At 38.3% G+C, this 27,383-nt stretch overlaps 1 protein-coding gene across 1 annotated transcript in view; it reads right to left on the bottom strand.

The window, feature by feature from the left end:
* Positions 1-531: 531 nt before the first annotated feature.
* bcam (basal cell adhesion molecule (Lutheran blood group)) overlaps positions 532-27,383 on the bottom strand; it is a 41,910-nt gene continuing 15,058 nt past the window's right edge. The window contains exons 2-16 of the mRNA XM_065245702.2: positions 12,534-12,661; positions 12,220-12,433; positions 10,143-10,219; positions 9,941-10,037; positions 8,972-9,154; positions 8,750-8,871; positions 8,518-8,662; positions 8,258-8,373; positions 7,971-8,112; positions 6,471-6,595; positions 6,220-6,358; positions 5,917-5,955; positions 4,538-4,679; positions 4,354-4,453; positions 532-3,776 (exon numbers count right to left, since the gene is read on the bottom strand). Coding sequence (XP_065101774.2) covers positions 3,774-3,776; positions 4,354-4,453; positions 4,538-4,679; positions 5,917-5,955; positions 6,220-6,358; positions 6,471-6,595; positions 7,971-8,112; positions 8,258-8,373; positions 8,518-8,662; positions 8,750-8,871; positions 8,972-9,154; positions 9,941-10,037; positions 10,143-10,219; positions 12,220-12,433; positions 12,534-12,661 — 1,772 coding nt within the window. The 3' untranslated portion in view covers positions 532-3,773. The remainder of the gene's footprint in view (positions 3,777-4,353; positions 4,454-4,537; positions 4,680-5,916; positions 5,956-6,219; positions 6,359-6,470; positions 6,596-7,970; positions 8,113-8,257; positions 8,374-8,517; positions 8,663-8,749; positions 8,872-8,971; positions 9,155-9,940; positions 10,038-10,142; positions 10,220-12,219; positions 12,434-12,533; positions 12,662-27,383) is intronic.

Below are 27,383 nucleotides of genomic sequence, written 5' to 3'. Positions count from 1 at the left end.
CTATCAAAAATTTTGTCTTTACATGTGGAAATACCTGGAGGGGGGTTGCATCATTTAATGATTAACAAGATCATGCACGATAGGTTTATACCAGACAGTTTTGACAGGAGTTTATTCCAGGCTGTTGACTTTAAACTTTAAAATATTTTAGAACCATAAAGGAAACATTTTATTCTAGTTTAGTATAAATTATTATGGTTAATATTATTATTCTTAATATAAACTCACCTAAAGGATTATTAGGAACACTATACTAATACTGTGTTTGACCCCCTTTCGCCTTCAGAACTGCCTTAATAATAAGTGGCATTGATTCAACAAGGTCCTGAAAGCATTCTTTAGAAATCTCGTGTTGACCAGGACAACACCCCTAAATGCATTGAAGCAACTGCCATTGTGATTGGTTGATTAGATAATTGCATTAATGAGATATTGAACAGGTGTTCCTAATAATCCTTTAGGTGAGTGTAAATGATATATTGATATATGAAAATTATTATAATTTCCAGAACACAAAACAAGAGGCATATGTTTTGGGATTTCTTTTTTTGGCAGTATAAATTCTACACATTTCCATTCAGAAGACAAGCTACAAAGTTCACAAATGCGTACCACAAAATATACAGTATACCTGGAGGGCATAAACAATTTTAGCAATCCATATGACAAGTATGACATCTTTTTCAAAACAGTGTTATTCTGTATCCCAAGACCAGTTCAATTGGTACAAAAAAACTGTTCAGTAGTTAAGACATACATAAACGTTTTTAAACACATCGGTATGCATGTAGTGGTCACATGCACATATTACATTGGTAATGAAGCTGTGGTACATTTTGCAGAATTAAATCAGTAAATGTCAAAAGTAGCATTAGGATAATAATACAACATAAGTCTGAAACAGAGGCTTAACAAATAGTCGTTATACATTTCCAGTGTTTGAAATTGAAGTTTCACGTTCCCATATTCTCAATAATATGATAATCTTCCATGTGTCGATTGGACAATGAATACATACCAGTTCATTAGATCACTCACCACTACATACAAAAAAATAATGTCATAAATCCAAACCAAGCCCTGCTGCACATTCAACCCAGCTCATGTCTGCTCAGTCCACTCTGTGCTGTATACATGATACTAGTTAAGAGTCTAGAATCACTGTTTTGTTGGTTCAGACAAGCACTTTATGTGTTATCTGCATGTGTCTGTGGACATTGAGTAAACTGTAATTGAGTAAATATCGTCCCTGCAATTTACTGTTGTTCTGGTATGCAATGGACCTAAAGAACTGCTATTATGAATCTGTTACCTGAAGAAAATAACAAGGCTCACATAATCACATAAGAGTGGAAACTTGGTTAAAAATGACAGGGTGTCCCGACAACATTGTGATTCTAGAATCTTCCAGCTGTGCCTAACCTGAACACCAGTGTGCTTTCACTGAAAAAAAAAAAAACATACATACAGATGCAAAACAAAGAAACCTGAAACAAATATACAAGCTTACAGAAATAATTTTTACAGTCTTCAATCATATATTTTTTGGTTTAAAAAAAGGAAAAGATAAAGCAAAATGAAAGAGGTTATGAATAAAATGATAAATAACAAAAGCTGATCACTCATGAACCTATATATATAAAAATTCTGCCATTATCCCTTAACTTTTACAAGCTGTTTTTGTGTCTCCTTTCTTTTAAAATGTACAGTCATTATTTGTATATGAAATGCTGTACAAGCAACCAGGCACATGTCACCAAACTTATAGGGGGGGTTTCTTGGACAGGGATTAGATTAGTCCTAAAATAAATGTAAAAGCTGTCCAAACTGAAAACAACTTGCACTGACATATCTAAAAATACATCAGTGTCCTTTGTTTTGCCTTAAAATGCACACAAGTAATGTTTTAGTAAGGCATGTTTGTTATTACTACATATATTTCCTAATTAAACTAAGGCCTAAGCATAGTCCTAAAATACAAAGCATGTTTAAGCTGCCATAACTGAAAACAGCTTACATTGTTTTGTCCCAACATGTACACCAGTAATGTTTCTCGTAAGGTATGTTGTAGAAACTACTTAATGTCTTTAATAACGGAGGCCTAGGCCTGGCTTAATCTAAACCCTGTCTGGAAAACCACCCCTTAAACTTTAAGAAAGGCCTTCAGTGTTTAATTTGATGGTTCAAACTGAAAAAAAAGTAAAAAAAAGCACTTTGATTTGTACACAATACAGAAATAATTTTCAATCAATTTAAAATATGAATACAAAAAGAGCAGAGGTAATAATATATAAACAAATCAACCCTAAACCCTGTCAGGAGCCATTTAAAAAGAGCGCGTGCCTGTATTTTAAAACCACAGGATAACCCTGACCTGACCTGTCCTCCTAGTAGCCCATGTTTATTAATTACTGCATTAGGTTCAAGTCTTTGAACATGTTTGGGATGTAGATTGGAATTCAGGGCAGTACAGAGGAAATGAACTGATTCAGTTAGTATCTCTGAAGCATTCCCAAAACAACTAGATGTCTCGCATGTCACTTTTCTTATTTAGTCTTAGCTCAATTCTTAAAGGTGTAGTACATTAAAATAGCATTTTGTGTGCTGTTTTGGGAATAATCTAAACTATGAGGCAAACATGTGAATATGAACTACATATCAAGGTGGATATGAATGGCAGAGCTTAATAATGTCATAAGCAAACAGTTGGACAGTGTATATGATAATGGCATATCCATATGTTTCATGCAGAACACGACCAAAGCAGTTAATGTCTACCACCCAAGATAATGATGGCATAATATGGTAAGTTATGTTTATGATTCAAAATAAAAACTTTAATAAGTGCGGTTTCTTGGTTAATAATGGTTGGCGGCTTTACTGCACCGAGCAAAAGCATGTTCAAATAGACCAAGGTGTAGCACGGTATGAACAAGAGCAACATGCAGTGCCTAAACTTTATAGTTTGTAAAGTGGGTATTTAAAGGAAGACATCACAGTTTTACAATATTTTACTATGTTCTTACCTCAACTTAGATGAATTAATACATACCTATCTTAATCAAAGGGTGTACTTTTACCCTTTTACAGCGCTTCTTGAATGTGTAAGCATTTAGCTTAGCCCCATTCATTCCTATGGCTCCAAACAAACGTTTTAGTTTGTGCCACCATACTTACTTGTGTAACTACTCTTGTAACAGTCATTCAATAGGGAAAACATGGAAGTGTTTGGTGGCTTTTAAATTCATCCATGTATGGAGCCATAGGAATGAAGGGGGCTAGGCTAAATGCTAACACTTTCACGACGCGCTGTACAAAGATTAAAAGTGCACGCATTGAAAAAAGATTCATTTGTTTAAGTTGAGGTAAGATCATCAAAATATTGAAAAATGGTGGTGTTTTCCTCTAAGTAAAATTGACCCTGCTTGTTTAGCACTGAACGGCTCTTGTTTAGCACTGCATTAATGGCTCTATCCCATAAAGAGATCTACTACCCAGACATTCTTAATGGACAAAGATTGACCTGATATAATCATGATACAGTAGACACCCTTATCAAAATAATGCCAGATTTACATTTGTTGTGCCCAAATTGACCCCCCTCCCCAGATTCATCAAAATAGCCCATCCCTTTCCAACCCACCCAACCCAAAAGAAAACTGTACAACTAAAAATGTATCCTCTCTCTTCTCCATCAGGCTTAATACTCATGAAGAGAAAACAGCGCTTCGATTCCAACACTTCATCTCCTCTTGAGTTCTTCTCTGTCTTTATCACTGTGAACAGGTAAAGGTAGTTAATAAACCTTCTTTATAGACATATTAGTAAATATGAAAGACTCAACTAAGGGTATTAGCCATTATTTAGCTGCCTTAAGAGATAAAATTCTTGGGTGATAGTGGTGGAGTGAATTATTGATCCACACAAAATCTGCACCTGCACAGAAAATTCAGAAGATCTCTACAGAAAGTTTAGCAGATTTCCACTGAATTGAAATTGAAAGTGTTCAATGCTTCCCTTAGCCACTGCAGACACATTTATTTGGGTATTTGTGTTCATTTGTGCATTCGGCTTCCAGTAAAAGCATCACGCATCAAAAGCATTTTTATTTTTACATTTCTATCTATTTAAAACTCACTCTGCAGATTATAAATATCAGTCAATTAATCAATAGCCAACCACAAACAGGAATACAATCTAAATCTCAATATAAGCATAATCTTTACTGTCCTGTATTTGAGGACATTACGTTTTTAGCTGTGGTCAGATTAAATAACATGTTTGCCATTGACCTGTGATGTCTCAAGTGTGCACAGTGCACCCTATACTGAACGGTATCTGTGACCCCCTCACCTGATCTGCATGAGGTTTGTTTAGCAGACCGGACTCCTCGTTGCCTTTATCGCCGGACTTCATCTCCACCACAATACCACCTTTCATGTCACCAGAAGGCCTGGAAAGACAAAGGATCTTGGCATTAATACATGTGCCACGAAACATGACATGTAAATGTTGTTTATTGCCGTTTGGTACTCACACGTCCTTCTTGTCCTTCTTTCCACAGCTCAGCTTGCCTTTCTTATTCAGGAAGAAGATCAGAGCCACCAATATAAGCAGGACCAGAACGCACACCACCACCGCGATCACGACCACACTCGAACCCGCCTGCTGTGTTTCGGCTGAGGAGAGCAAAAGCGTGAGGGAGAACATATGAGGGAGGGAGCATGGAGAGCGAGAGAAAATTAGAAGAACGTTGGTGAGATGTTGAAAATAGAGATTAAATGGATAAAAATGGGGGATGCAGAGAAGTTGTCGGTTCGGGCGGGAGAGGATAAGAAAGAAGGCGTGGGGGGCGTTGTCAAGAGGGTGGAGAGGAAGTAAACTAGAAGTTTACTATTGTTCTTCTATCAATAGCAAATGCAAAATACACAGTGTGATTCGTGGTAAATAAGGTCATGATACAAAAACATGAAAATACACAGCCTCACACACTTCCTCAATGCTGTAAGCAAAGGGACGATCAATACACACAGCCTTTCATTATAATGCACAAACTGAAGATGGAAGAGCAGCAGGGGAAATACAGACCTGTTTTAAACACTGGGTTTCCTTCAAGCAGCATTATAGGAAAAAGACAGTTGAGTCCCATTGAACAGTACACACACATCATTAACCCTCATTTATTTACTGCAAAACATTCTTTTCTCAATCATTTTTGCATTGCTTTCTAGTAAAACTATCTAAACGTGTTTAAACCAAGATAAATATACTATAGAGGCCAAAGAAATTTTAAGAGAATATATATTGAGGTTTATTTGTCTGTGCCAGATGAATATTTTTCTTGTTTCAAGCATAAACCTCACAGAGTTTTAGAAGATTTATGTAAAAACCATGACAGATCTCTGTTTTAATATTTAATACAATTAGCTTCTTAAGTAAATTTATCTTGTTTAAGGCTGTTTAGATTTTTAGATCTTAAATGTTTTTGCTGCAGTGCTTGAATGAGGTCCATCACCACAATGATGACACAAACATGTGCACATACAATACAACAGTGATGGAAATGAGCCAGCTAGACACCTCACCACACGCCCGAGGATGGAAGGAAAGGAGAAGAGTATTAAGACACAGACACCTCAGACACAGAGAGGAAGGAAAGAGAGGAAAGTAAAATAGAACAGAATCCTTTATTGTCCCAAACAAGGGAAAGTTAAAGGTGCAGCATCCACAAAATATAGGACGGACATCATACAAAGATCACATACATAATACAATATACAATATGCACAGTGTTTGGTAAGGGTACGTAATATACAATGTACAGAGCTAGAGAACTAGATCATGGAGTATATTCAAGAAAGAGTCCTGAGAGGAGGAGGAAGAAGAGGAGCAGAGAGAGCTGGGACAAGTGTCTACCTCGGTTAGCGCCATTGGCATCTGCTGCTGTAACTTGCTCTGCAAAGATGTAACAAGAGAGGCTGAATTTAGAGAATGTGGCTTGAAATAATTTTTATATTATTGATCATTTACTATATGTTTGGAATGGTTTAGTTTGCCCTCCAGGACCAAAGTTGAATGGACTTGGAATACCTGCAGAATTTTCTATATGCCTTAAAATACTACATACAAAAAGCATACAGCATAAACTGCACAGTTAGCAATAAGCTAGTTTTCTAATCTAAACATAGCCACAGTATGTACAAAATAAGACGTGCTAACCTTTGATGGACACCGTAAATTTCTTGCTGTCTTTTCCATGCACGTTGGATGCTTCGCATGTGACACCGTCGTTCAGAACTGCAGATGAGGCTTTAAGTGTGATAGTGCTGATAAACTTGTTCCCCATTACTGTTACAGACTACACACACACAAGCAAAATCATTTTACAATTATACAATGATTATAGATCACATAGATGAAAATGGATCACTGATGTGAAGATCATTATTACAGTAGTTAAAATCACACACCTCTTTGCCAGAGGGTTTCCAGGTGAACTGTGGAGGAGGATAACCAAGAGCGGAGCAGTTGAGCGTGACCACGTTCCCCTCTTTAGCAACCAAACTATTCACTGGAGCCTCAATCTCAGGTTTACCTTCAAGAACAGACAGCAGAGAGCGTGCACAAGAGAGAGAGAGAGAGAGAGAAAGAAAGAAAGAAAAGACTTAACATTACACCCTCAACCAGGTCATCTTAAATACCAGCTCCTGCTTTTCCCCTTAGTTACAAAAAAATCTAGCCATGACATTTCTCCATGTGCTCTGCACCAGGGGAGAACTTAAGTAACAAATTATACAGTCAATAACGCCCAAATGTTATAGTCCAGAGCATACTCTCCTGCTTGTAATTTATTAAAACCAGGAAAAGGTGTAAACTCCACCCATGAACACTATAAAGGTCATTATGAGTATAGAACAAACACAGGAAAGTCAATGTGGAAACAAAGTTTTCCAGGTTTAACATAATAGGCACTTGAGACTTGAGAGTGTGTCACATAAACTTCAAGGGGTGGTTTCCTGGACAGGGATTAATTTAAGACAGGACTTGACCCTAGTTTAATTAGGAAATATAACTTATATAACTAAAATATAATATAACAGTTTATATTAGATATATAAATGATTTTAGAATGCAGCCACACTCAATAGAAGAGTAACTACATATTACATATTTTGCAAATAAAGATTACTATTCAATGTATATGTATTTTTTATACTTATTTACTATTATATATTATTATTATTTTTTATTGTTATTTATTTTTGTTTATTATTTATATATATATTTTTTTTAACCATAAAAAATGTAACAGTTTATACTAAAACATGTGAAAATATTTGACAAATAAAAATGTATATGTATTTTTAAAAATTAAAACACACATTTTCATTTGAAATCTCTGTTATTTCACAGAAATGCAAACTCTGATAAGTGGATCTCGGTTCAGGATTGGTAGGTAGGTTAAACTTTACTATAAATTCGACAATTAAACCTTTTTACAAATGAAGTTCAAACTGACATACGCCATTATATAAAACATACACGCACCATAGTTTAACAATGTTTATAGCTTATTGTAGGTTTGTCTTAAAAGCATCAGTCATGAAGCTGAACTGACATTATAATAAAGAGGAATCTTGATACTGATAATGACTATAAACAGTATTATCAAACATGCAAATTTATTGTGGCTGTGTTAATACCTCAATCTGTAGATATCTAAACATATTATCCAGACAATGGAGGACCAGCTGCTATTACATAAGAGCTGGCTGTTCACATTGTTGACAGTGAGTAGTTTACTTAATAACCAAGCATATTTTCATCTTCTGAATACAAGCTGTTTTGACAGCTTTTATTCACATTTTACATTGGCAAGCGATTAACATTCAAGTGTCATTTCTTCCCTGAGTTCAATTCATTTTGATTGCATTTGTATAACACAATAAGACAATTGTGTGTGCAGGTACCTTGGACGGTAATGGTGACATTGGCTTGTTTTTCGAGACCTGGCACAGTGGGTACAGCTCCCACACATAAATACAGACCAGCGTCAGAGAGAGTCACCGACTGGAGAGTCAACACACCGTTCTGCGACAGCACCTTTGAGCCCTACAGTACACACGCACAAAAACACAATGAAACAAAAAGCCCCATGTAGAAAATTGATACCAATATGTTCACAGAAAGCAACGTGACAAAGTTAAAACAAAGCATTTGACGTACTCAAAGAAAGGATGGAGATTTATTGACTTGCCTTTTTCCACTGCAGAGTGTAACTGTCTGAGGACTTGGTCTTACATTGAAGCTCCACAGCCTCTCCCTGAGAAACATTCAAAGGACCTTCTGGAGCTACAACCACAGGGTCAAGATCTGGATGACATAAGAAGAGAGTGGTTACAAGAAAATATAGCTAACGAATGATGGAAAATTACATGGTTGTGATTTACTTTAGCGATACTAGTTAACTCAACAACAAGTTCTCACATACTCTGCCATGGTGGCATTGATACTCACAATGCACATTAACATTCAAAGTCTTGTCAAGCACAACTTCGGGTCCAGCATCAAAATCCTCAGCTACACACTTGTAGGTTCCAGCGTCCTCGCGAGTCACGCTCTTCAACATCAAACTACCTGTTGCCCCTGCCAATTGCTTATCCTGTAAATAAATAAGTGAATGAGTCAATGTGAAATGATCAAAACAATATTCATTTATTTGGTTGCAATCCGGGATGGATGGTCTCACCTCTTTAGAAAAAAGAAAGTTTGGCTGAGGGTTTCCATCAGTCTCACAGATCATATGCACATCATCCCCCTCTTTGATCGGCCCATGATTCATAATTTTAAAGTACACATTTTCCGCTGAATCTGATTGGAGGAGGGTACAAGATTAGGGTTTTCAGTCTAATAGAAAGTATAGTTGATTAACGTGGCTCATCTTGAGTGTATGTGTGTGCGTGGGACTCACAAAGCAATGTGAGGTTGAATGTATCAGAGTTTTCCTGTTTGATCTGTTTGTTTGGCATGCTGTACTCCACAGTGCAATGGAAAACTGATTTAGCATCTGCTTTTTCTGGCCGCATGAATAGTGTGCTGGTCACAGTGTACAGGCCTGAGGCTTCCTTCACTACACCAGCTATCATGTATGTTTCTGAAAAGCAGAGAGAAAGGCAAGGTAAGAAGCAGTTTTCAACTTTAACAAATAAACGGAACCCCATCCAGACCCTACTGAAAGAACCGGCAATGTACTGTAAAATAGTTTTAGTCTCGAATTACATCTGTAACTTTTATTAATAATATATTACTTACTATAATGCTTTTTGTTGACTATTTAAAGGGGACATTTCACAAGACTTTTTTAAGATGTCAAATAAATCTTTGGTGTCCCCAGAGAATGTTTGTGTTTTAGAAGTTTTAGCTCAAAATATCATATAAATAATTTATTATAGCATGTTAAAATTGTCACTTTGTAAGTGTGAGCAAAAATGTGCCATTTTTGGGTGTGTCCTTTAACATGCAAATGAGCTGATCTCTGCACTAAATGGCAGTGTAGTGGTTGGATAGTGCAGATTAAGGGGCGGTATTGTCCCCTTCTGACATCACAAGGGGAGCCAAACCTATTTTTTTCACATGCTTGTGGAGAATGGTTTAACAAAACTAAGTTACTGGGTGGATCTTTTTCACATTTTCTAGGTTGATAAAAGCACTGGGGACCCAATTAGAGCACTTAAACATGGAAAAAGTCAGATTTTTATGGTATGTCCTCTTTAAAGATAATGCAATGCCTTTATCTGTCTACAGTCCCCCGGCCTGAAAATACAGGCTGTAGAAAATCTGTAATTCAACAGTTGGTGGGCACTGAAATTGACCTCAGTTGGATTTTTTTTGGACTATAGTGTGCAGACAGTGATAAATAGGAACGATCACGAACACTTACTCTCCTTAAGGTCCTTTACTTCAGGCATAGGTGTGCCATCCTTGAACCAGATTAAACGAGGCTGAGGGTGTGCGTTCCTACTGGTGCACTTTCCAACCTAAACAAATGAATGCCACAAATGCTATTCTTGTTAAAACAAGGTACAAATGAAACAACACACATCTCACATAGATCATACAGTATGCAGCAATATGAGATTCACCTCAGAGGAGGAAGTAAATCCCTCAAAGACAGGGATAGACTGGTCATTGCCAGATATCACAGGCTTCTCTGGAGCATCTGTGATAGGACGAGATGAAAAACATTGTTAATGCAAGCTCATTTTTTTAATAGATTAATAATTTGTATATGATTTCCAGACCATCACACAAACAGGCAGGCGTCAACTGGCAAGTCTAAAGCCTTAAAAGGGAAAATAAATCTTCTAAATATGTAGAAAAGGCAAATAAATTTACACTATAGGTATGTCTTTGCTCTCTTTCCAAAACACTTTAACACTGCAATCACTCCCCACCCCTTAATTCACTCGCAAGGTCATCATATCACTGCCCCAGCTGTCATCTGCTACAAATATAAACACATCATTTTCAATAGCATTAACAGTCTTTCTTCCTAGAGCCTCTATCTCTCTTTGTCTCTTTACATTGATTGCCTTTCCATAGCACAAGAGACCTAATGTAGTTCTCAGTTCAAGTATGTTTCAATTTTTAACTTTTATTTCTTAAAAAAATTAAAATATGGAGGAATTACTCAGTGTTGGAGAAACAACTGAGATATGAAAAATCATTTATAAAAAAAACATTTACTTTTCCTATCCAAATTCAAGCAATACACCAAATAATCTCTTTCTCTCGCTTTCTCTCTCTCTCTCTCTCGCTCTCTCTCTCTCGATAAATAAAACAGCTACAGAGAATAAGAGTGTACAGTATTTGTACGGAGATGGACGTTTCTCCCTCTTAAAACGAGGACATTTCTCTCTAGTGAAGCCATTAGCCATGAAGCAGGCAGAAGTATTGTCTCCTGGGAGAAGATTCCATTGTTTTCCGGTCCCAGTGCACTCATTCACAATTATTACAGCCATTACGGCTCTCTCTCTATACAGTCTGGCGTGGAAAATGAACAAAGAGCCTGTTCTGTTACTCTCTATGTATGCGCACACATACTTGCACGCAGCACACGACCCCCTATGCACAAACACAGTTGCCACAGTTTTTCATAAAGTGACCTCTTCACACACACACAACTGGGGGAGGGTTTTTAAAGAAATAATGAGTTGGCAAGCAGCGGGGCTGAAAGTTCAATGTCACCAAATGCAGAAGTAAACTGAAATAAATGTATTTATGGAGCTTTTGTCAAGGTTTGTCAGTGAACTCCTTTGCTCCTGAAAACATTTTTGGAGTTTCACGAAGAGGTCTATTTGCAGGACTGGGTACTATACTGTGAGAACCTTCCCTCTTACTCCTATTTGGCTATCACAGCCTTAAAATGACATCCATCAAACATGACAAGTGCAATCACTCTATTAATCAATAGTGTCAAATGCAATCTTAACGGTTATAATTGACCCGGGGCAATTTATAAACAACACCCAGGGCTAATGAATAGGAGTTAAAGTGGCTGGCCATATGTCTCATTTAGGTTATGCAAAATTGTGGAGCAGACACATGCCCAGATGAATACGCCATAAGCCAAAAAAGAATTTTCAGCTGTATTTGCTGTATGGATTTACCCTGTACATGTTAAAATAAAACTGCATAAGGTTTACACTTTGTATGATAAAGCCAGTAGAGCCAGTTGTAAAATAAAAAGTTGGATAGAAATCAAAAGAATGATTTCTGGACAGTGGCAGCTCGTGACTGCTCTTCCGAGGGGCGCAAATTCAAAATGTGTGTTTGTTGTGTCATGTGAACCATGTGCATTATGTGTTTTGTCAAAATAAGTGCCTGCCGCACACGCGTCAAAACCGTTTATGATAAAAGAGATGCTCACATTCACAAAATACACGCAAGACACTCCCTTAACAGTAAACTCTGATTACGCATCAGATTATGTGAGTATCTGACAAACGCGAGCGTCTCTTTTATCATAAGCCCTTTAGACGCATCTGCAGCAGACAAGTCATGCACATAGATTAACTAGACGTGCAAACACATATTTTGAAATTACGAACCACACACGACGGGCTACATACATGTTGTGACAAACTTCGCATATTGCGCCCTCGAAAAAAGAAGTCACGGGCCGCCACTGCTTCTGGATTCATTTTCAGCCAGACTTACAGAAAACCTTGACCACGGTTTCAGCCTCAGAGACCCCCGTAGACCCCGTTGTAACTTGGCAGTAAAAGCTCCTCTCATCGTCCACTATGACTGGAGAAATGGTGATGGACAAGTCATCTCCCAAGACTAACCGATCTGTCAACGGTGTGTTAGCATCAACGCCAAAACTACGCTCAGTCTTGTAAGCTATCTGCTTCCTTACACCTGCAACCTCCTACGGATAAAAAGTGACACGTATATGATGCATGATCATAAAATAAAAATACTGCAATTATTTGCTTATTATTAGGAATAAAAATCAAAAATGTACTCACAATGAACCACTGAGCAACAATAGTGGAGGCAGATGCAGTGGTGGTGTATGTGCACGGCAGCTTGGCAGTCTCTCCTTTAATCACCTCCACCTTTGGGGTCACCATGACTTTGACCTCAGCCAAACACACTGTAAGGTGAACAAGAGAGGGAGAGAAACAAAAAGTCATGTATATATATCTCAATTGAAAGGAATAGGCAGATTAAACAATTTGCACGACAACTTTTCCCCACACCAGCCTCAGTCACACGCAGTGAGAAATGATACACATGCTGTGATTCTCAAACAGCCATTATGTTCCTGCTGTCCCAAAGCATGAAGGCCAGCTGCACAGAACCAGGTGCAAGAAGAAAGAAAGAAAGAAAGAGAGAGATTACAGATAACGCTGTGGTCTTATAAAATTGGGTAGCTGGACTATGTCACCAGGAAAAGTATTTCTAATAAATATATAACAAGCTATGCTAAGAACCAGTTTTTGGCCTCCAACTGTAAACAAAACCCCAAAAAATCCCCATCCTTTTTGTCTGTAGTATGTAACATGAGTTATGGCTTTGTGAGCATAGTATCCATGGGACCTCCTACCTCAGAGATCACAGGAGCAGTGTGGCATCCAAACAGACAATAATCTCTTTCAAGATCCGCCCTCTTCCTGAGATTTTTTCATCTGATAGACAACACACACGTCCGAACATAAACACTCCCTAGCAGATTCTCATGACTCCCACTAAAGCGCACAACCCAAACAAACAGCTCGTGATTTTACACACCTGCCAACTTTATTAAACGGTAAAATGAAAAGAGGCTAAACTCTTTCTTAACAACAAAGGAACCAGTCAGATCCAGATGGCCTGTTTTAGTCAAACACTTCTTTGGCTCTGGACATCCACACACAGTGGGCCGCTCTGATCGCACACATCACAGAGCTTCATTCTGACTAATAAAGTTACAGGTAATTCCTGCTTTCAGGTTTTTAATTTACTCTCTAACTCGCCCCCTCAGACAGATCTCATATCACTGTCGGTCTGGATACACATCCCTGTGGAAGTGAAATAACAAACACGAGTGGTGACAGCCCAGAAGACACAGTCTAGCGTAACATTATTGGCCAGACTTGAGATCATATGCCCGATTAGAAATGAGCTGATGATGAGCTGCTAGGGACTAAACAGAATGTGTTGATCTTTACAAATATGCACTGAAGAGCCGGTGGAGTGGTGTTTTCTCAATGTAAACTAATTGAAATATTTGTGTATGTTAGACAGTGAAAGTGTACAGGCCAATGTTCGGGTGTGACATTCCTTTGGGGATTGAAAGGGGACGCTTGGGAGACCTTAGTGGGCAATGGTGGGGTCAAAGGTCAATATGTGTAGACATGCACAAAGCATATAAGTGACATGTAAATTTATGGCTCAATCAATAGTGTCTACCTGTTTTAGGAAACATCCATTATTCAATCTTTGTTGGAAAACAACCTTACTTTTTGCAGTATATAGAAATTACACTCTGCACCTTTATTATATTGCAATCTGAAGTCGGTAAACACCATGTGAAAACACCATGTGAAAAAACAAATGATAAAAGGGATGTATCATGGGTTAGACCCTGACCTGGTTTAAAGGATTAGTCCATTTTCTTAAAAAAAATCTAGATAATTTACTCACCACCATGTAATCCAAAATTTTGTCTTTATTTGTTCAGTCGAGAAGAAATTATGTTTTTTGAGGAAAACAATCCAGGATTTTTCTCATTTTAATGGACTTTAATGGACACCAACACTTAACAGTTTTAATGTAGTTTAAAATTGCAGTTTCAAAGGACTCTAAATAATCCCAAACGAGGCATAAGGGTCTTATCTAGCAAAACGATTGGCATTTTTTGCAAGAAAAATAAAAAATATAGAAGAGGTCACGGATGACGTATCGAAACTACGCCCAGTGTTTACAAGTGTGGAGAAAGAGGACTGTTCCAATGTTGTTGTATGTCGAATGATACTAATTAATGTCTCTGTGTCAGTTTATTGTTTAAAATGGTCCCCAAATGTGCGTTTCGTATATGTAAAACTTGACCTTTTGACGTCATTATGCAATGACGTGAGGTCGCACTGACGCGTCACACAGCCGGAGGAAGACTTGGGGCCCTATCTTGCACCCAGCGCAATTGACTTTGTCAGTGACGCATGTATCATTCGTATTTGCACCAGCGCACAGCGGGTTTTTCCCTCCACAGACGCACGTCGGCAAACTAGGGAATGAACTTGCGCTCCCTGGGCGGTTCAGTGCAAAAAAGGAGGCGTGTTGCGGCGCAAACCATACCTGATGCTATTTTGTAGTTTCAAAAAACAATTGCCCCACTGACCAAAAAAAAATAGTCTAAAGTCAGTGTGTTATAATGTATAGTGTGCACAAAACGTGCACACACTTTGCTTATCTAATCTACACAGATGCAACAGTTATTTTTGCAAATCATAAATTGTTACAATAAAAAATATTAACACATGAGATAAGGGAAATCCTAGTGGTGAGCATTGTGGTGATAGTTTTTAATTATTGTGTGGCTGCGTTAAAAAATTCTCATAATATTTTCATAAGCTTGTTGTGTGGCTGTATTACATTTATTTTATGTAAATAATAATTAAAATGTTTTCATAAGAAACCTTAATGTATATGAACTTGATTTGTAAGTTTACTTTGGGGTTGGACCTTGCTTGCGTTTCTTGGGTCCGATTTCAAAGCCCCCAAACCCTTTCAGCGGTGAGGGTGGACGCAGCGATGTCCTCTGCTGGCGTCAGGTGCTGTGTAGAGGCAGATCCACCTCCCGTTACACGGTGTGCCCGATTTATGCTGGCAAGCTTGGGATTCCCCCGTCTCCTGACATCATTGTAGCGCTTGGCGCAACGATGGGGATGCCAGCTGATGAGACAATTGTGGCTATTTCCTCTCACGCCTGTTTAACCTACACTGATTTGGGCGGATTTCTCCTATCCCCATACAAAACAACTTCTCTGTCTTTGACTGCTCTTACAAGAATGTCGGTCTCCTCGGCTGTGAACCGCTCCTGGCGTGCGCCTGGTAAATCCGCCATAATAATAGCAACCCTCCATGGTTCTTGCGCTCTTGCGTTTAAAGGGAATGTTGGATAGCGTTCTTTATTTGACGTTACGCCCAAACCACACCTATGAATAATGAACCTACTTCAGACCAACCCCTTATTGATTTGCGCCTGGCGCAAGAGTTATTTCTCCCGCCGGGAAAATAGCAACAGCGACCAAGATCCGCCCACAAACTCACTTGCACTTGGCGCTTCGCACTTGCGTTTCAGATCGTAAAAATAGGGCCCTTGAAGTTTAAAAGTGCATTTTTTTATTTTTCTTGCCAAAGATGACAATTGTTTTCCTAGATAAGACCTTTATGCATCGTTTGGGATCATTTAGAGTCCTTTGAAACTGCAATTTTAAACTGCATTAAAACTGTTAAGTGTTGGGGTCCATTAAAGTTTATTAAAATGAGAAAAATCCTGGAATGTTTTCCTCAAAAAACATACTTTCTTCTCAACTGAACAAAGAAAGTTGGAGTAAATTATCTGAACTTTTTTAAGAAAATGGACTTATCCTGAATATCACATGGTTACAGGGTTATAGCTACTGTAGAAATTCTGGACTCCTGACTGTATTCTGCTTTGGTCCCATTTCCTGTAAATCAATATTACTTGAATTGTTAAGGGCCCTGTTGCACCTGTGGGGGTAACATTTTTCCATCTATGCTTAATGCATCTGTGTAAAGCTCCCATCCCAATTTCAACTTTCAATCTCCACACTATATTTGCCTGATCAATACTCCTCTGCCTAGGGGAGCAGCTGGACAAGCAGAGGGGCAATTAATGGGCAATTAGTGGCTTCAATCTCCACCTCAGCAGGGGCTGGGCGGGGCACGGTCAAGGGCGAGTTTGTGCGGGTGCGAGTCGTCGCTGCGGAGGGAAAGATAATCGGATTTAAAGACATAGAGCGCGATAGTGGAGAGAGAGGCAGATGGACAGGAGACGTTCTGACAGCGAGCAGCAGACACATCGACAGACACTCACACTGAGAGGAGATCGTCCACACACACTTTTACATTCAGTATTCATGAACCGGTGCCATACTGCACCCAAAACAACAGTTTTCACCTGGATGGATCATTTCAGTACTGTCCAGATGGTTGAGAGTTAGACAGAACTGGGTCAGTCGATTTTAAAAAGATTGAAAGCCGCCATAGGAGTCAAAGCATGCTGTCGTAGAGTCTCATTGAAGTTTTGGCCCAAATGCTAACTTTATACTATGTCGGTCTTAGTACACGATGCAACTACAGAAGAGTCAAGTTTTAAATAGCAAAAATACAGAAACTCTGTTATTTTTTAAGAGCGGCGCTAATGGTCTAATCAGATTCAATGGATTATGCTAAGCTATGCTAAAAGTGCTAGCGCCAGACCGGGAGATCAGCTGAATGGATTCCAAAACATTAAGAATCAAATGTTTAACTCTAGGGGAGCTGGAAAATGAGCATATTTTCAAAAAAAAGTGGAATGTCCCTTTAAATTTCAATCTATTGTAACAATACGTCCTCCCTCCTTATTTGCCCTCCTCCCTTCATTAATTTTCTGGTTGGTGGTGTCATCACAGGCACACACAGAGGGCTTGATGTATTATACAGATGAATGGTGTGTATACAGTATCTTTCCACAAAGAGGACATACTGTACACTCCCTCGCTCAGACACACACACAAGGTCTGACAGGCGAGGTGGATGATCGCTCCCTCATGGCCAACAGATTCAGTGTAAACTCAATTTTCCATTAACACCCGGTCATGGGTACATGATCTGCCCGTCCTATGAGGGATCTGACAATAGAGGCAGCTGAGTCCTCTGAGCATATAAAGAGTGTAATATAGAAGATATTAATTGTAAAACCGTCCTTTTGTTCACTTAGAGTGGTACTTGACACTTATCAACAAAGTATCATTGAGCTACGGTGCTCAAACTTAAGACATACTCTCTGCAAATTAGATTGGGATAAGTATTATAGCAGAAAAATACACACTGGTTTAAGGCTATGTTATGATGTGAAAATGATCTAGTTAAACTGTGTGCATCCTGATGTTCCACAGAGGGTTTATAAATTATGAACGAGTGTTTATGTTGTTGCAAACAGGATTAAACTGGCCATTTAAAAAAGCCTTGCGGCTAGTCTTAATGATAGTAAAAACAATGAGTCATAAATATTCTTACTAACTATGCTGATAAATAAAATACACATAATGTTTTTTTCTTATCTAAAGGAGTATTTCCATATCCACTTGACCACTTTTCTTTATTTTGAGAATAAAACATTAATTTCCTGCCATTTATTTTCCTATGAGCACATTTATTATCTGCAATCCCTCATGTGGAGGAAACTAAACAGATATACTTGTCTCTCTAAGTGTTTGTGACAGTTGGTCAACACAGCAGAGCATCTTTATTCAATCCCGACTCTATTTTGTATGAAAACTGTATCTGCTGAACTAGTGAACCCACTATTGGTTCATGCAATATTGGACTTAGATTGAATTATACCCTGAGGGCAATAGGGATGTGATGATGCTCCATCACTTTCGCTCAAAAAAAGTACTATTTTCGCAACATAAATACTGTGGTCTTCCAAAAACGGTAGGCATGTAAAATCAGATATGCGTTTACTCATATAGAATTTGAATCGGAGGTGGAAAAGCTACTTTCACTAAAGTTCGGCTTTTGGATATTATTTATGCATGAAGCCCCGCATATATTAAAACAAAATAGACAAAAACACTAAGAATATGAATATTCATTTGAAAACATCCACCCACACATATGCAAACACAGAAAGGGTTAACCTTGTTGAATTTTATGTAGGTCTTATATTTTCACGTAATGTTGAGCTGAATATTATTGCTATGGCAACAGGGTATCAGGACTGCCATGGGTGGGGGTACAGCAGTGAATGGCAGGGAAGAGTATCAATGGTGCTTCACTTACAACTAAAGCATTTACAACTTAAACCATAATACAAAAAAATAATTATTTCATAGAATAAATTAACTAACGTAATATCACTTCGTCAGTAAGCTGCCAAACACAAAATGATCAGTCAGTAGATGTAGCCAGCCTGCTGTGACTGTGTGTGTTTGTGTGTGTCTGCGTGTGTGCAAATACTGGGTGTGGGGGGCAGAAAGGGGCACGGTGGGTCCATGTAAGGCCTGACATCAGTCATCACTGCCATGATGAGACATGAACAGGTGCAAGAGCACCAACAGCAGCTGCTGGCTCTCTCACACACACTGGCACACACCCTCATAGTCATAAGATCAGGGGTGAACAGAACAAGACAGAGTGATTTGGAGAAATAAGAACTGAAACTGGATTTGTTACAATATGACAGACTATAAAAGAGCAAGACACCGCCAAAGAGACAAAAAGATGGAATTGAAAGCTAAAAATGAAACATGCTGATTGCAACTAGTGACACATCAATTACAAACAATAAAGGCAGACATTTCACCTTTAGTGACCCATTGTTACAGCCATGTGGAATAAATTAAAACTTTGACTTATATCAGTTCTCCTTTCAATAACTATTACATTTTTGTATCTCTGTACACTTTTAAACTGTGTTGAACTGTGGCTGAGCCGGTCAGAGACATAATTTTGAAAAGCAGAATAAGATGATCAGACCAATTTCTTTCCTGTTTTAACACAAATCTAACAAACTTTAGCAAGATTTATGCCTAAAACACAAATTTCATATACTTATTTCTAATTATATTCTTTAAATATAATATTCTACCATTTTAGTTCTCAAGTAAATGTATTTTGTTTTTTTAGACTGTTTAGACAAAATACATATTTTAGTCATCGTTGTTGCGTCAAGTAGCTTAACTTAATTTATAAGACTTAAAAATCTTAGCTGGTTTGGGTGTAACCCATTTCTGTGATACAGTAATAAAGCGGTCACATCTGGATCACAGCTGCCACAGGTTACACAACACTTACTGACATAAAAATGAAGTTTGGAAATTCAATTTAAGCATTTAGACTTAACTGACTCCAGTCTTTACATAAAGGTTATGTGTGCGTGTGTGGTCAAAGAGTCTTCAGCTAAAACAACACATCAAACGTGTGTGTGGATTTATCTTTTGGCTCCCGCTAAGCGGTACATTCCTCTATCTCATGCATCTCACCCTGCCAGTCTGTTTTCATTTTGGGACCACAGACCTGTGACAAATGACACTGGAGTGTATATTTACAGTCGTGCTGTTATGAATTAGGCATGCTGTTGGTTGTTTAACATTTAGCCATTCACAAGGATTTATCTATGCAATAAATCTAACCTTAATTTGTCCGCACTATAAACAAAGCATAGCGTTCTGTTTCTCTCCATGTATTTTTTTCTCCCACCTTTTTAGTTATGCTCTTCATATTTACTTAATAATATATCCCAATATGCAAATTCAGAATGCTCTAGTTCTTGTATAAATAGATAAACAGTCTCATTCTATAAACTCTGAAGTGGGCTACAAGGTCAATACACTCCAGGTCTTTTGTACTGGCAGCGTACCCCTTTGATACAGCAGTTGTCCTGACAACAGGGTCATGAGTCAAAGCAATTCTGTCTGAGGGCTAAAGTAACTACCACACACAGCATGACATATAGACAGACAAGCTGGGAACTATATGCTGCTTACACGGGGAATGTGAGCATTACGTTTCGCCAATCTATAAGATTTAAGAATTAATAAAAGATGTGTTTATTAAGCATGTGGTTCACATGCCTCCATAAAATCAATGTTGGAGACATTTTAAAAGCTATCTTATGTGGTGTTCTGCATCTATAATGTATAGTCTAGTTAGTTAGATGTTGCATTTGGGCAGCAAATCTAAAGATAAATAATTCAGACGAAATATATCCTCTGGAGCTAGCCCAATTGATGTTTTATTCTTTTTTAGTTATTTTAAGCTAGTTTGAACTCATCCAAAGAATTTTTTTTTATTTTTACTACTCTGAGCTTGCATAACAATACCAAATGTGGACGCATATCTGTTTGTGCCTGAATGACACAAATCAAACTGTATCAATAAATATGACAGCACTACATTAAGTGGCCTGAGATCTTAGGGCACGTCTCAAAAGTTTCAAATTGCCTGTTTCCAAAAACTCAATTTGAAATTGCCTCTAAGGGTCCGGAATGAAACTCGCACGGCATTGACAAAAATGAAGAGATGGGATTCTTATTAGGGGGTGTCACCAACGAGGCATAGATGAAAAACTGAGTTAATATTTAATGTTGAGGGACAACTCTCTCTCCCTCTCACCTCACCAGCCCTCAGGCAGAGCAATTACCAGCCCCACGTTCCTAACTCTGGCTGAATGCGAAAATTAATTTTGGGAGGAAGGGCGGTCAAATCTGAGAGCTGAGAGACAACCAGGACACAACCAAAAGATGGATAGTTAAAAAAAATGGGAATATAGACAAAGATGTCTAAATGGACGGAGAGCCTAAATGGTGCAATTTAGTTCCTGTCTGCATTTCCCCCACTTACTTAGCAAATATGAGCACCTATAACAAACAGGAGCCAGATATATGCATTGTTTGGCAGAGCAATCAGCCTCAGTAGATGACATTTAATGGTGCAACAGCCGGTAATGGACATCTAAAATGAAGTAAATTGAATAGAACTAGGAGGGAGAGAGAGACTGAAAATAAATACTCTGAATGAAGGCAGGCAACAATAAAACAAATAGGTAAGTGACAGCAGCGGGGTGGCAGTGGGGGTTGTATTAGTGCTGACAGTTACTGTAAAGGGGCTCGCACACGGTTTGTGTTTTTTAATGCTGCAGCTGCTGTAAGCACAATGCAGAGGGAGGTCGGACGGCACACGGGCACCTCTGCCGTGCCACTCAAACTCATTAATGAGATAGAAGGATAAGGAATAGGGGAGAGAAAGCTGAGTCAGAAGATAAATAGTAGGGCTGTGTGAGAGAGAGACATTGCGGCTCGAATTAATCTCGCTAAAAGGGTTAGGACAGTGAGCACTGCCCTCCCTCTCTTCCTCCAGAGCCAATTCACTTGTCCACTACATCTCTCTCTCTCTCTCTCTCTCGTTCTCTCTCAGCCTACTCTCTGGGCAGCATAGTTTGCTCTGAGGGATGATCATAATTTGTTTTTTTATAAATATTGAACAGACACACTTGTGTGTTTTGGCTGTAGATAACCAGAGGGAAAATATGTTATAGGTTATTCAGTCAATTCCTTCTTATTTATCTGAGATGTTTCTCCTAAAATCCATTTGAGAAATACAATAGAAACTAATTGAGTAGTTGTTGACATTCAGTAATATTTAGGAGTCTATCAGGCAACTTTGAGAGGTTTGTGACCCTGTCAGTGAAATGTAGGCTAAAGTCTAAATCTAATAATGAGATTAGGAGCATTAAAAGTTTTTTATTTGATTTTAATTTCAATCTTTAACATGACCTTAGTCAGTCAATCAAGTCAATGTTAAATATATCAATATTATTAGAGATATTTAAGATAGCAAGGTTATATTTTCACAAAATCATTGTTTTTTAGATGTATTTAGAAAACAGCTTTTACAATACTTGACTTTAGCTCTGTTTTCACAGACACGGTCACATTTGACTTTTCATTGGATTTCATTAAATTAATTTATCACTTTTTTCTCATTTATTATTTTTTGTCTTCGTGGCTGCGTATTAAAATCACTAGGAATTTAAACTAAAGTTCAAATGAAGTTCTCCTTTTGACCGGGCCACACACAAACACATTTTCTGTCCCCTGAGTCAGTCTTAATGCAAGTCTCCTGACTTTAGTTTTTATTAACACTTCTCCTTTTGTCAATCCCTTCTCTCTCTTTCTCTCTCCTCCCCCCTTTAAGCTCCCCATTTCTCACACTCAGGTGCTGTAATAGCCGGACAATAGTGTGGCTGACTTTTGGAGGGGATGGCGGGTGGTCGGCACACAAGCTCCACACAAAACAGTAAACATATGCATTAGTAAATACAGGAAAAAAGCTTTAAATTGGATTCTGCTAACAAACAACAAACTAACTGCAAACATTGCCTCCCCCTAAACCCATTATATTCAACCTTTACAACAGATAGAATAAATTAATCGTATACTGGGTTTAAACACTTTGGGGCGGTTTCCCAGACTAAAATGCATGTTTGACAAAATTTTACCACCAAAGCCACCAAACACTTCCATTTTCCCCCTATTTAAAGACTGTTACATGAGTAGTTACAGGAGTAAGTATGGTGGCACAAAATAAATCTTTTGTTTGGAGCCATAGGAATTAATGGGGCTAGGCTAAATGCTAACACATTCAAGAAGCGCTGTACAAAGATTAAAAGTGCACACATTGAAAAAAAGATAGGTGTTTATTAATTAATCTAAATTGAGGTAAGAACATTAATTTAATTTTAATTAATAATATTTATTTAAAAACACCTTTACTGACATCTTATATCAGTGACATTTTTTTGTCTTAAGATCACATCAGTAATGTTTTTGTAAAGTATGTTTGTAAAAATTCATCTAAATTCATCTAAACCCTGTCCAGGAAACTGCCCCAATATGCTTTACTTATATTTAATGTAGGATACATCACATTCTGTTTAAGCTCACAGGTAAGCTAAAATGTAAAGAGTTTAGGTAACCTAAAACAAAATGCCATCAACCCATACTGAATATTACTGATTATTAACTTAATCTTAAATGTCTATCGTTATAATCTTAAATCTCTAAAAAACAATAATTACAAGACCATTTTAACCACCAATTTATCCACAGATGAATAATTACTTTAGGTATCTGCATTCTCCAATACTTTCCTGGAAACAATGCACATAAGAACAATAAACCATGGTAGACAAACATACCATGCAAAGTCTCAAAACCTAATTTCCCACAATTATTTATTTAAATATACCAAATATATAAAGAAAGTGAAAAGTTAATCTAGGATTAAAAATTGACCTGAAAATGTAACTATTTCCAGTGTAAAAGGTGAATCCAAGTGAAATCCAAAACCTCTCTATATCCAACCCATAGGCAAAAGATTATTATTCCTCACTTTTCCAACATACTTTTCCTCTCTCTCCTTCTCTCGCCCTCATCTTTCACCCAGTCTGGCAGCAGCCCCTTTCTATTTAGTCAGGAAGCTCTTTTCCTCTAATGAGCTTCAGTTTGGCACTGGAGACAGAGAGAGAAACATAGAGAAGGAGAAAAGTGTCTCCAATCCCTGAGGCAACTGATGTTTGACTGCACATCCCCGACCCTGTTTTCCTGTCAACCGCTGTGGAGTTAGCGCTGCATAGTTTTCCCATTTCCAGAGTTATCACGAGCGGAAAAACCAGGAAATGAGGGGAGGGTATAAGAAAATCAGCATGGAAAGGAGTTTATGGGCTGTGTGATAAACGTTAAATGACTGTGAATAATTACATCCGCAATGCATATATTAACAGCTTCACCCATGAGTAAGCCGGGGCGAAATTTTAATCAAATGATACGCTGTTAATCCGATAGGATTAAGGAAAGACGTTATCTTAGCATTTCACGTCTCCATGGTGAAACACAATGAAAGTGGTCTTGTCGAACCGGTCCCGTGAAAACAGTGGAAACGAACACCGATGGCGATCTCGTGAGGTCCGCTTACAAGAAACCCAACTATTGTGACCGCGGTCTGTGCGGGTGTGTGTCAGGAGAAGATAGCGAGAGCCACCGGGCCATTAAAATCTCTGCTTTGATTAAATAAAGCTGAATTAAGAGAGGGGTGGGAGAGGGAAAGACTGATAAAGTTCAATTGAGGTTAAGAGTCGTTTTGTTAGGTGCATGCATGGTGCTTGCAACAGTAAAGTCAAGCGTTTGATTCCCAGGGAAAGCATGAACTAATAATATGTTTAGCCTGAACGCACTGTAAGCTGCTTTGGATAAATGCATCAATGTAAATGTCTTGCTGTTTCCAGCACAATGCTATTAAAGTCAGTCCCGCACCTGCTTCCCTCCCTCCCTTCCTTCCTTCTCAAATCTTTTTTCCTCTTCTCCTCCGCCTCTCACCCCATGTCTCTCCCCTCCAGGTTTTCTTCTTATTCCTGCTGTTTCTGTGTCTCATATTGCTTTATTCTCCGAGCTTGTCTCCAGCATAAGATATGATTGTTTACAGTGTTGACAGTGCTAACAGTAGACTGAAGGCAAAAGGTCACACACAAACAATCCTTGCTCTTTCAACACACCCTTTCATCCTTTCTCCCTGTTTTATTCACTCCGCTCTTGAGGAGTTTTTCGTTTAATATTCCCTAAACCAGACAGAGATACAGTTATGTGGACATATCATGATATAGTGATCCTATTAAATTGAACTTTTCATAAGGATGCATGATATATTTGTGACCATATCAGTCTTTGTAATATTAGCAGATTTTTTATGACCTGTATTGGTCCATGCATTTTTGATGCAGGTTACAAATTATGAAAAGTAAAAATAAATGTTTGATTATAATGTACAGTGCATTGTATATTTTGGTGAAATTAACAATAAGGGAAAAAACAACACAACAAAAACTACATTTAAGATAGTAAATCTTGTCCAAAGAATGTTAAGCAAAAAAAGAATGGTTAAGCAAAAAACTGACAGCTGTATATTTATCATTTATATTTATTATATCGACCCACATATCAACTATTGATTAAAGGGATAGTTCGGCCAAAAATGATATTAAACCCATGATTTACTCACCCCCAAGCTCTCCGAGTTGCAAATGTCCATCGTTTTTCAGACAAACACATTTTCGGATATTTTAGCAAATGTTTTAGATCTTTCAGTTGATTAAATGTAATGTTACGGGGTCCACAACCTTCAAGTCCAAAAAAAGTGTGTCCATCCTTCACAAAATAAATCCAAACGGCTCCAGGATGATAAACAAAGGTCTTCTGAGGGTAATCCGCGCGGTATTGTTGTAGAAATATTCACATTTAAAACTTTATTAACGTAAATAACTACCTTCCGGTAGCGCCGCCATCTTAGTCGTGTCTGCATTCAGGATGAGAGCTTACGCAGCCTACAGAGGCTACTCTGCTGCTGCTCTGTGCCCCCGCCCTCCGAATTTGTCATACGTCACTAAGAAAAGTGCGTACACTACGCTAATACTCTCTCCTGAATACAGAGAAGTCTAAGATGGAGGCGCTACCGGAAGGTAGTTATTTACTAAGGGTGTCACGAAATTAAGTCACAGCTTCGAACTTCGAATTAAAAAATGGGATCGTCGATGCTGCCACGCCCCCATATCACGTCCGGTCGGCTTGCCAAGCGAGGGGAAAAAACTCTCAGAGATGCCTTTAAAAACATCTGTCCAGCGGAACGCGATCATATTTTAAACATGAGGGATTCTACAACTCCTTGAAATGCATATCATAAACAGGATTACTACCTAGTGATCTGACTTTGGACAGAGCGCAGCTCTCTGCTCTCTTAACCCAACGGCAGGGTTTTTCCTTTTTACCCAATGTTGGGTTGAAAAAAAAACAGCAAGTTACTTTAAATAGCAGCATGGCATTACTATCCTGCCACTATATCATAAAAACATGGCACTGTTTTTCCCCTCGCAATTTATTAAGTGTGATTATTGTTGGGTTTAGCCTAGTGGCACAAACCATGACCTCATCATAAGGGACTGTCTGTACAAGTTATCAGTTTCTTGAACCAAAAACACAAAGCTAAGCTTCTAGTATGAAACCACCGATCCATTTTATCCCTCCATTTCACTTGCTCTCGTACACTGCGACACCAAGCCCTCTATTTCTCCCTCTCTTTTCCCTATTAGGGGGGATTAGCTTCATAATGCTTCAATGACTGTGGGTAAGTAGAAGGCAGCGAGTCACAATCTCACGGACGCTTGGGGTTTGTGTCTCCAGCTCTGTAGCTCAGAGCAGCCAGTGCGTAAACAAGTCAGAGAGTTTGACGGAGGATCGATGCAGCTCACGGCCAGCTAATCCATCTTATCCCTGTTAGCGTTGTGCACTCTACCTTTAATGATTCCTTTTTGTCAACCTACTCTCTACTGTACTCTTCCTCTCTATTTTTTCCATCATTGTATTGTTCTTGTGTGGCTGTGAGGTGATCCATTTGATTGATTAAAACAGAGGGTCACCTAGCGCAGACGACGCTCAATGTTAAACCACACACAGTCCATATACCCAGACACTGAGGAGACGCTGATTCACAGCAGCAGGAAATTATATTCGGATGAGATGAGGAGATTTATTTAGTATTGCTTGCTCAAAAATAACCATGTTGATCTTAAAGAGATAATTCTCAAGGATGGGTGATATTGACAATTATTTATATTTTGGTAATTTTAGGGAGGATTGCAATATGCAATAAATATTTGTATTTCTACAAAGATTTGTAAATGTTAAAGGGGCGCCTTTTTAAAAATATGCTAATTTTCACAGACGGAAAATTAAAAGTTTCTATGCCGATATGGGTAGAATCATTGCATAATATCACTACGCCTCCTGCAGCCATGATACGGCAGCAAAGTCCTTGATTATAACGCCAGAATGAGAGTATAGTTCCTAGTCCGCCTAGAAAATTGCAACTTTTAATTTTCCGTCGGTCTTAATATGTACAGAAGAGTCAAGTTTTAAAAAGGAAAAATATTGAAACTCTTTGGTTATTTTTTAGCACTATGCTAATGGTCTAATCAGATTCAATGGATTATGCTAAGCTACGCTAAAAAAGGTACCGCCAGACCCGGAGATCGGCTGAATGGATTCCAAAACAGT

This window comes from Paramisgurnus dabryanus, chromosome 13 (genome assembly GCF_030506205.2).
Source record: "Paramisgurnus dabryanus chromosome 13, PD_genome_1.1, whole genome shotgun sequence".
NCBI classification, from domain to species: domain Eukaryota; kingdom Metazoa; phylum Chordata; class Actinopteri; order Cypriniformes; family Cobitidae; genus Paramisgurnus; species Paramisgurnus dabryanus.
The sequence above is the reverse complement of the archived record's forward strand: the minus strand, read 5'-3'. Positions and strand labels throughout refer to the sequence as shown.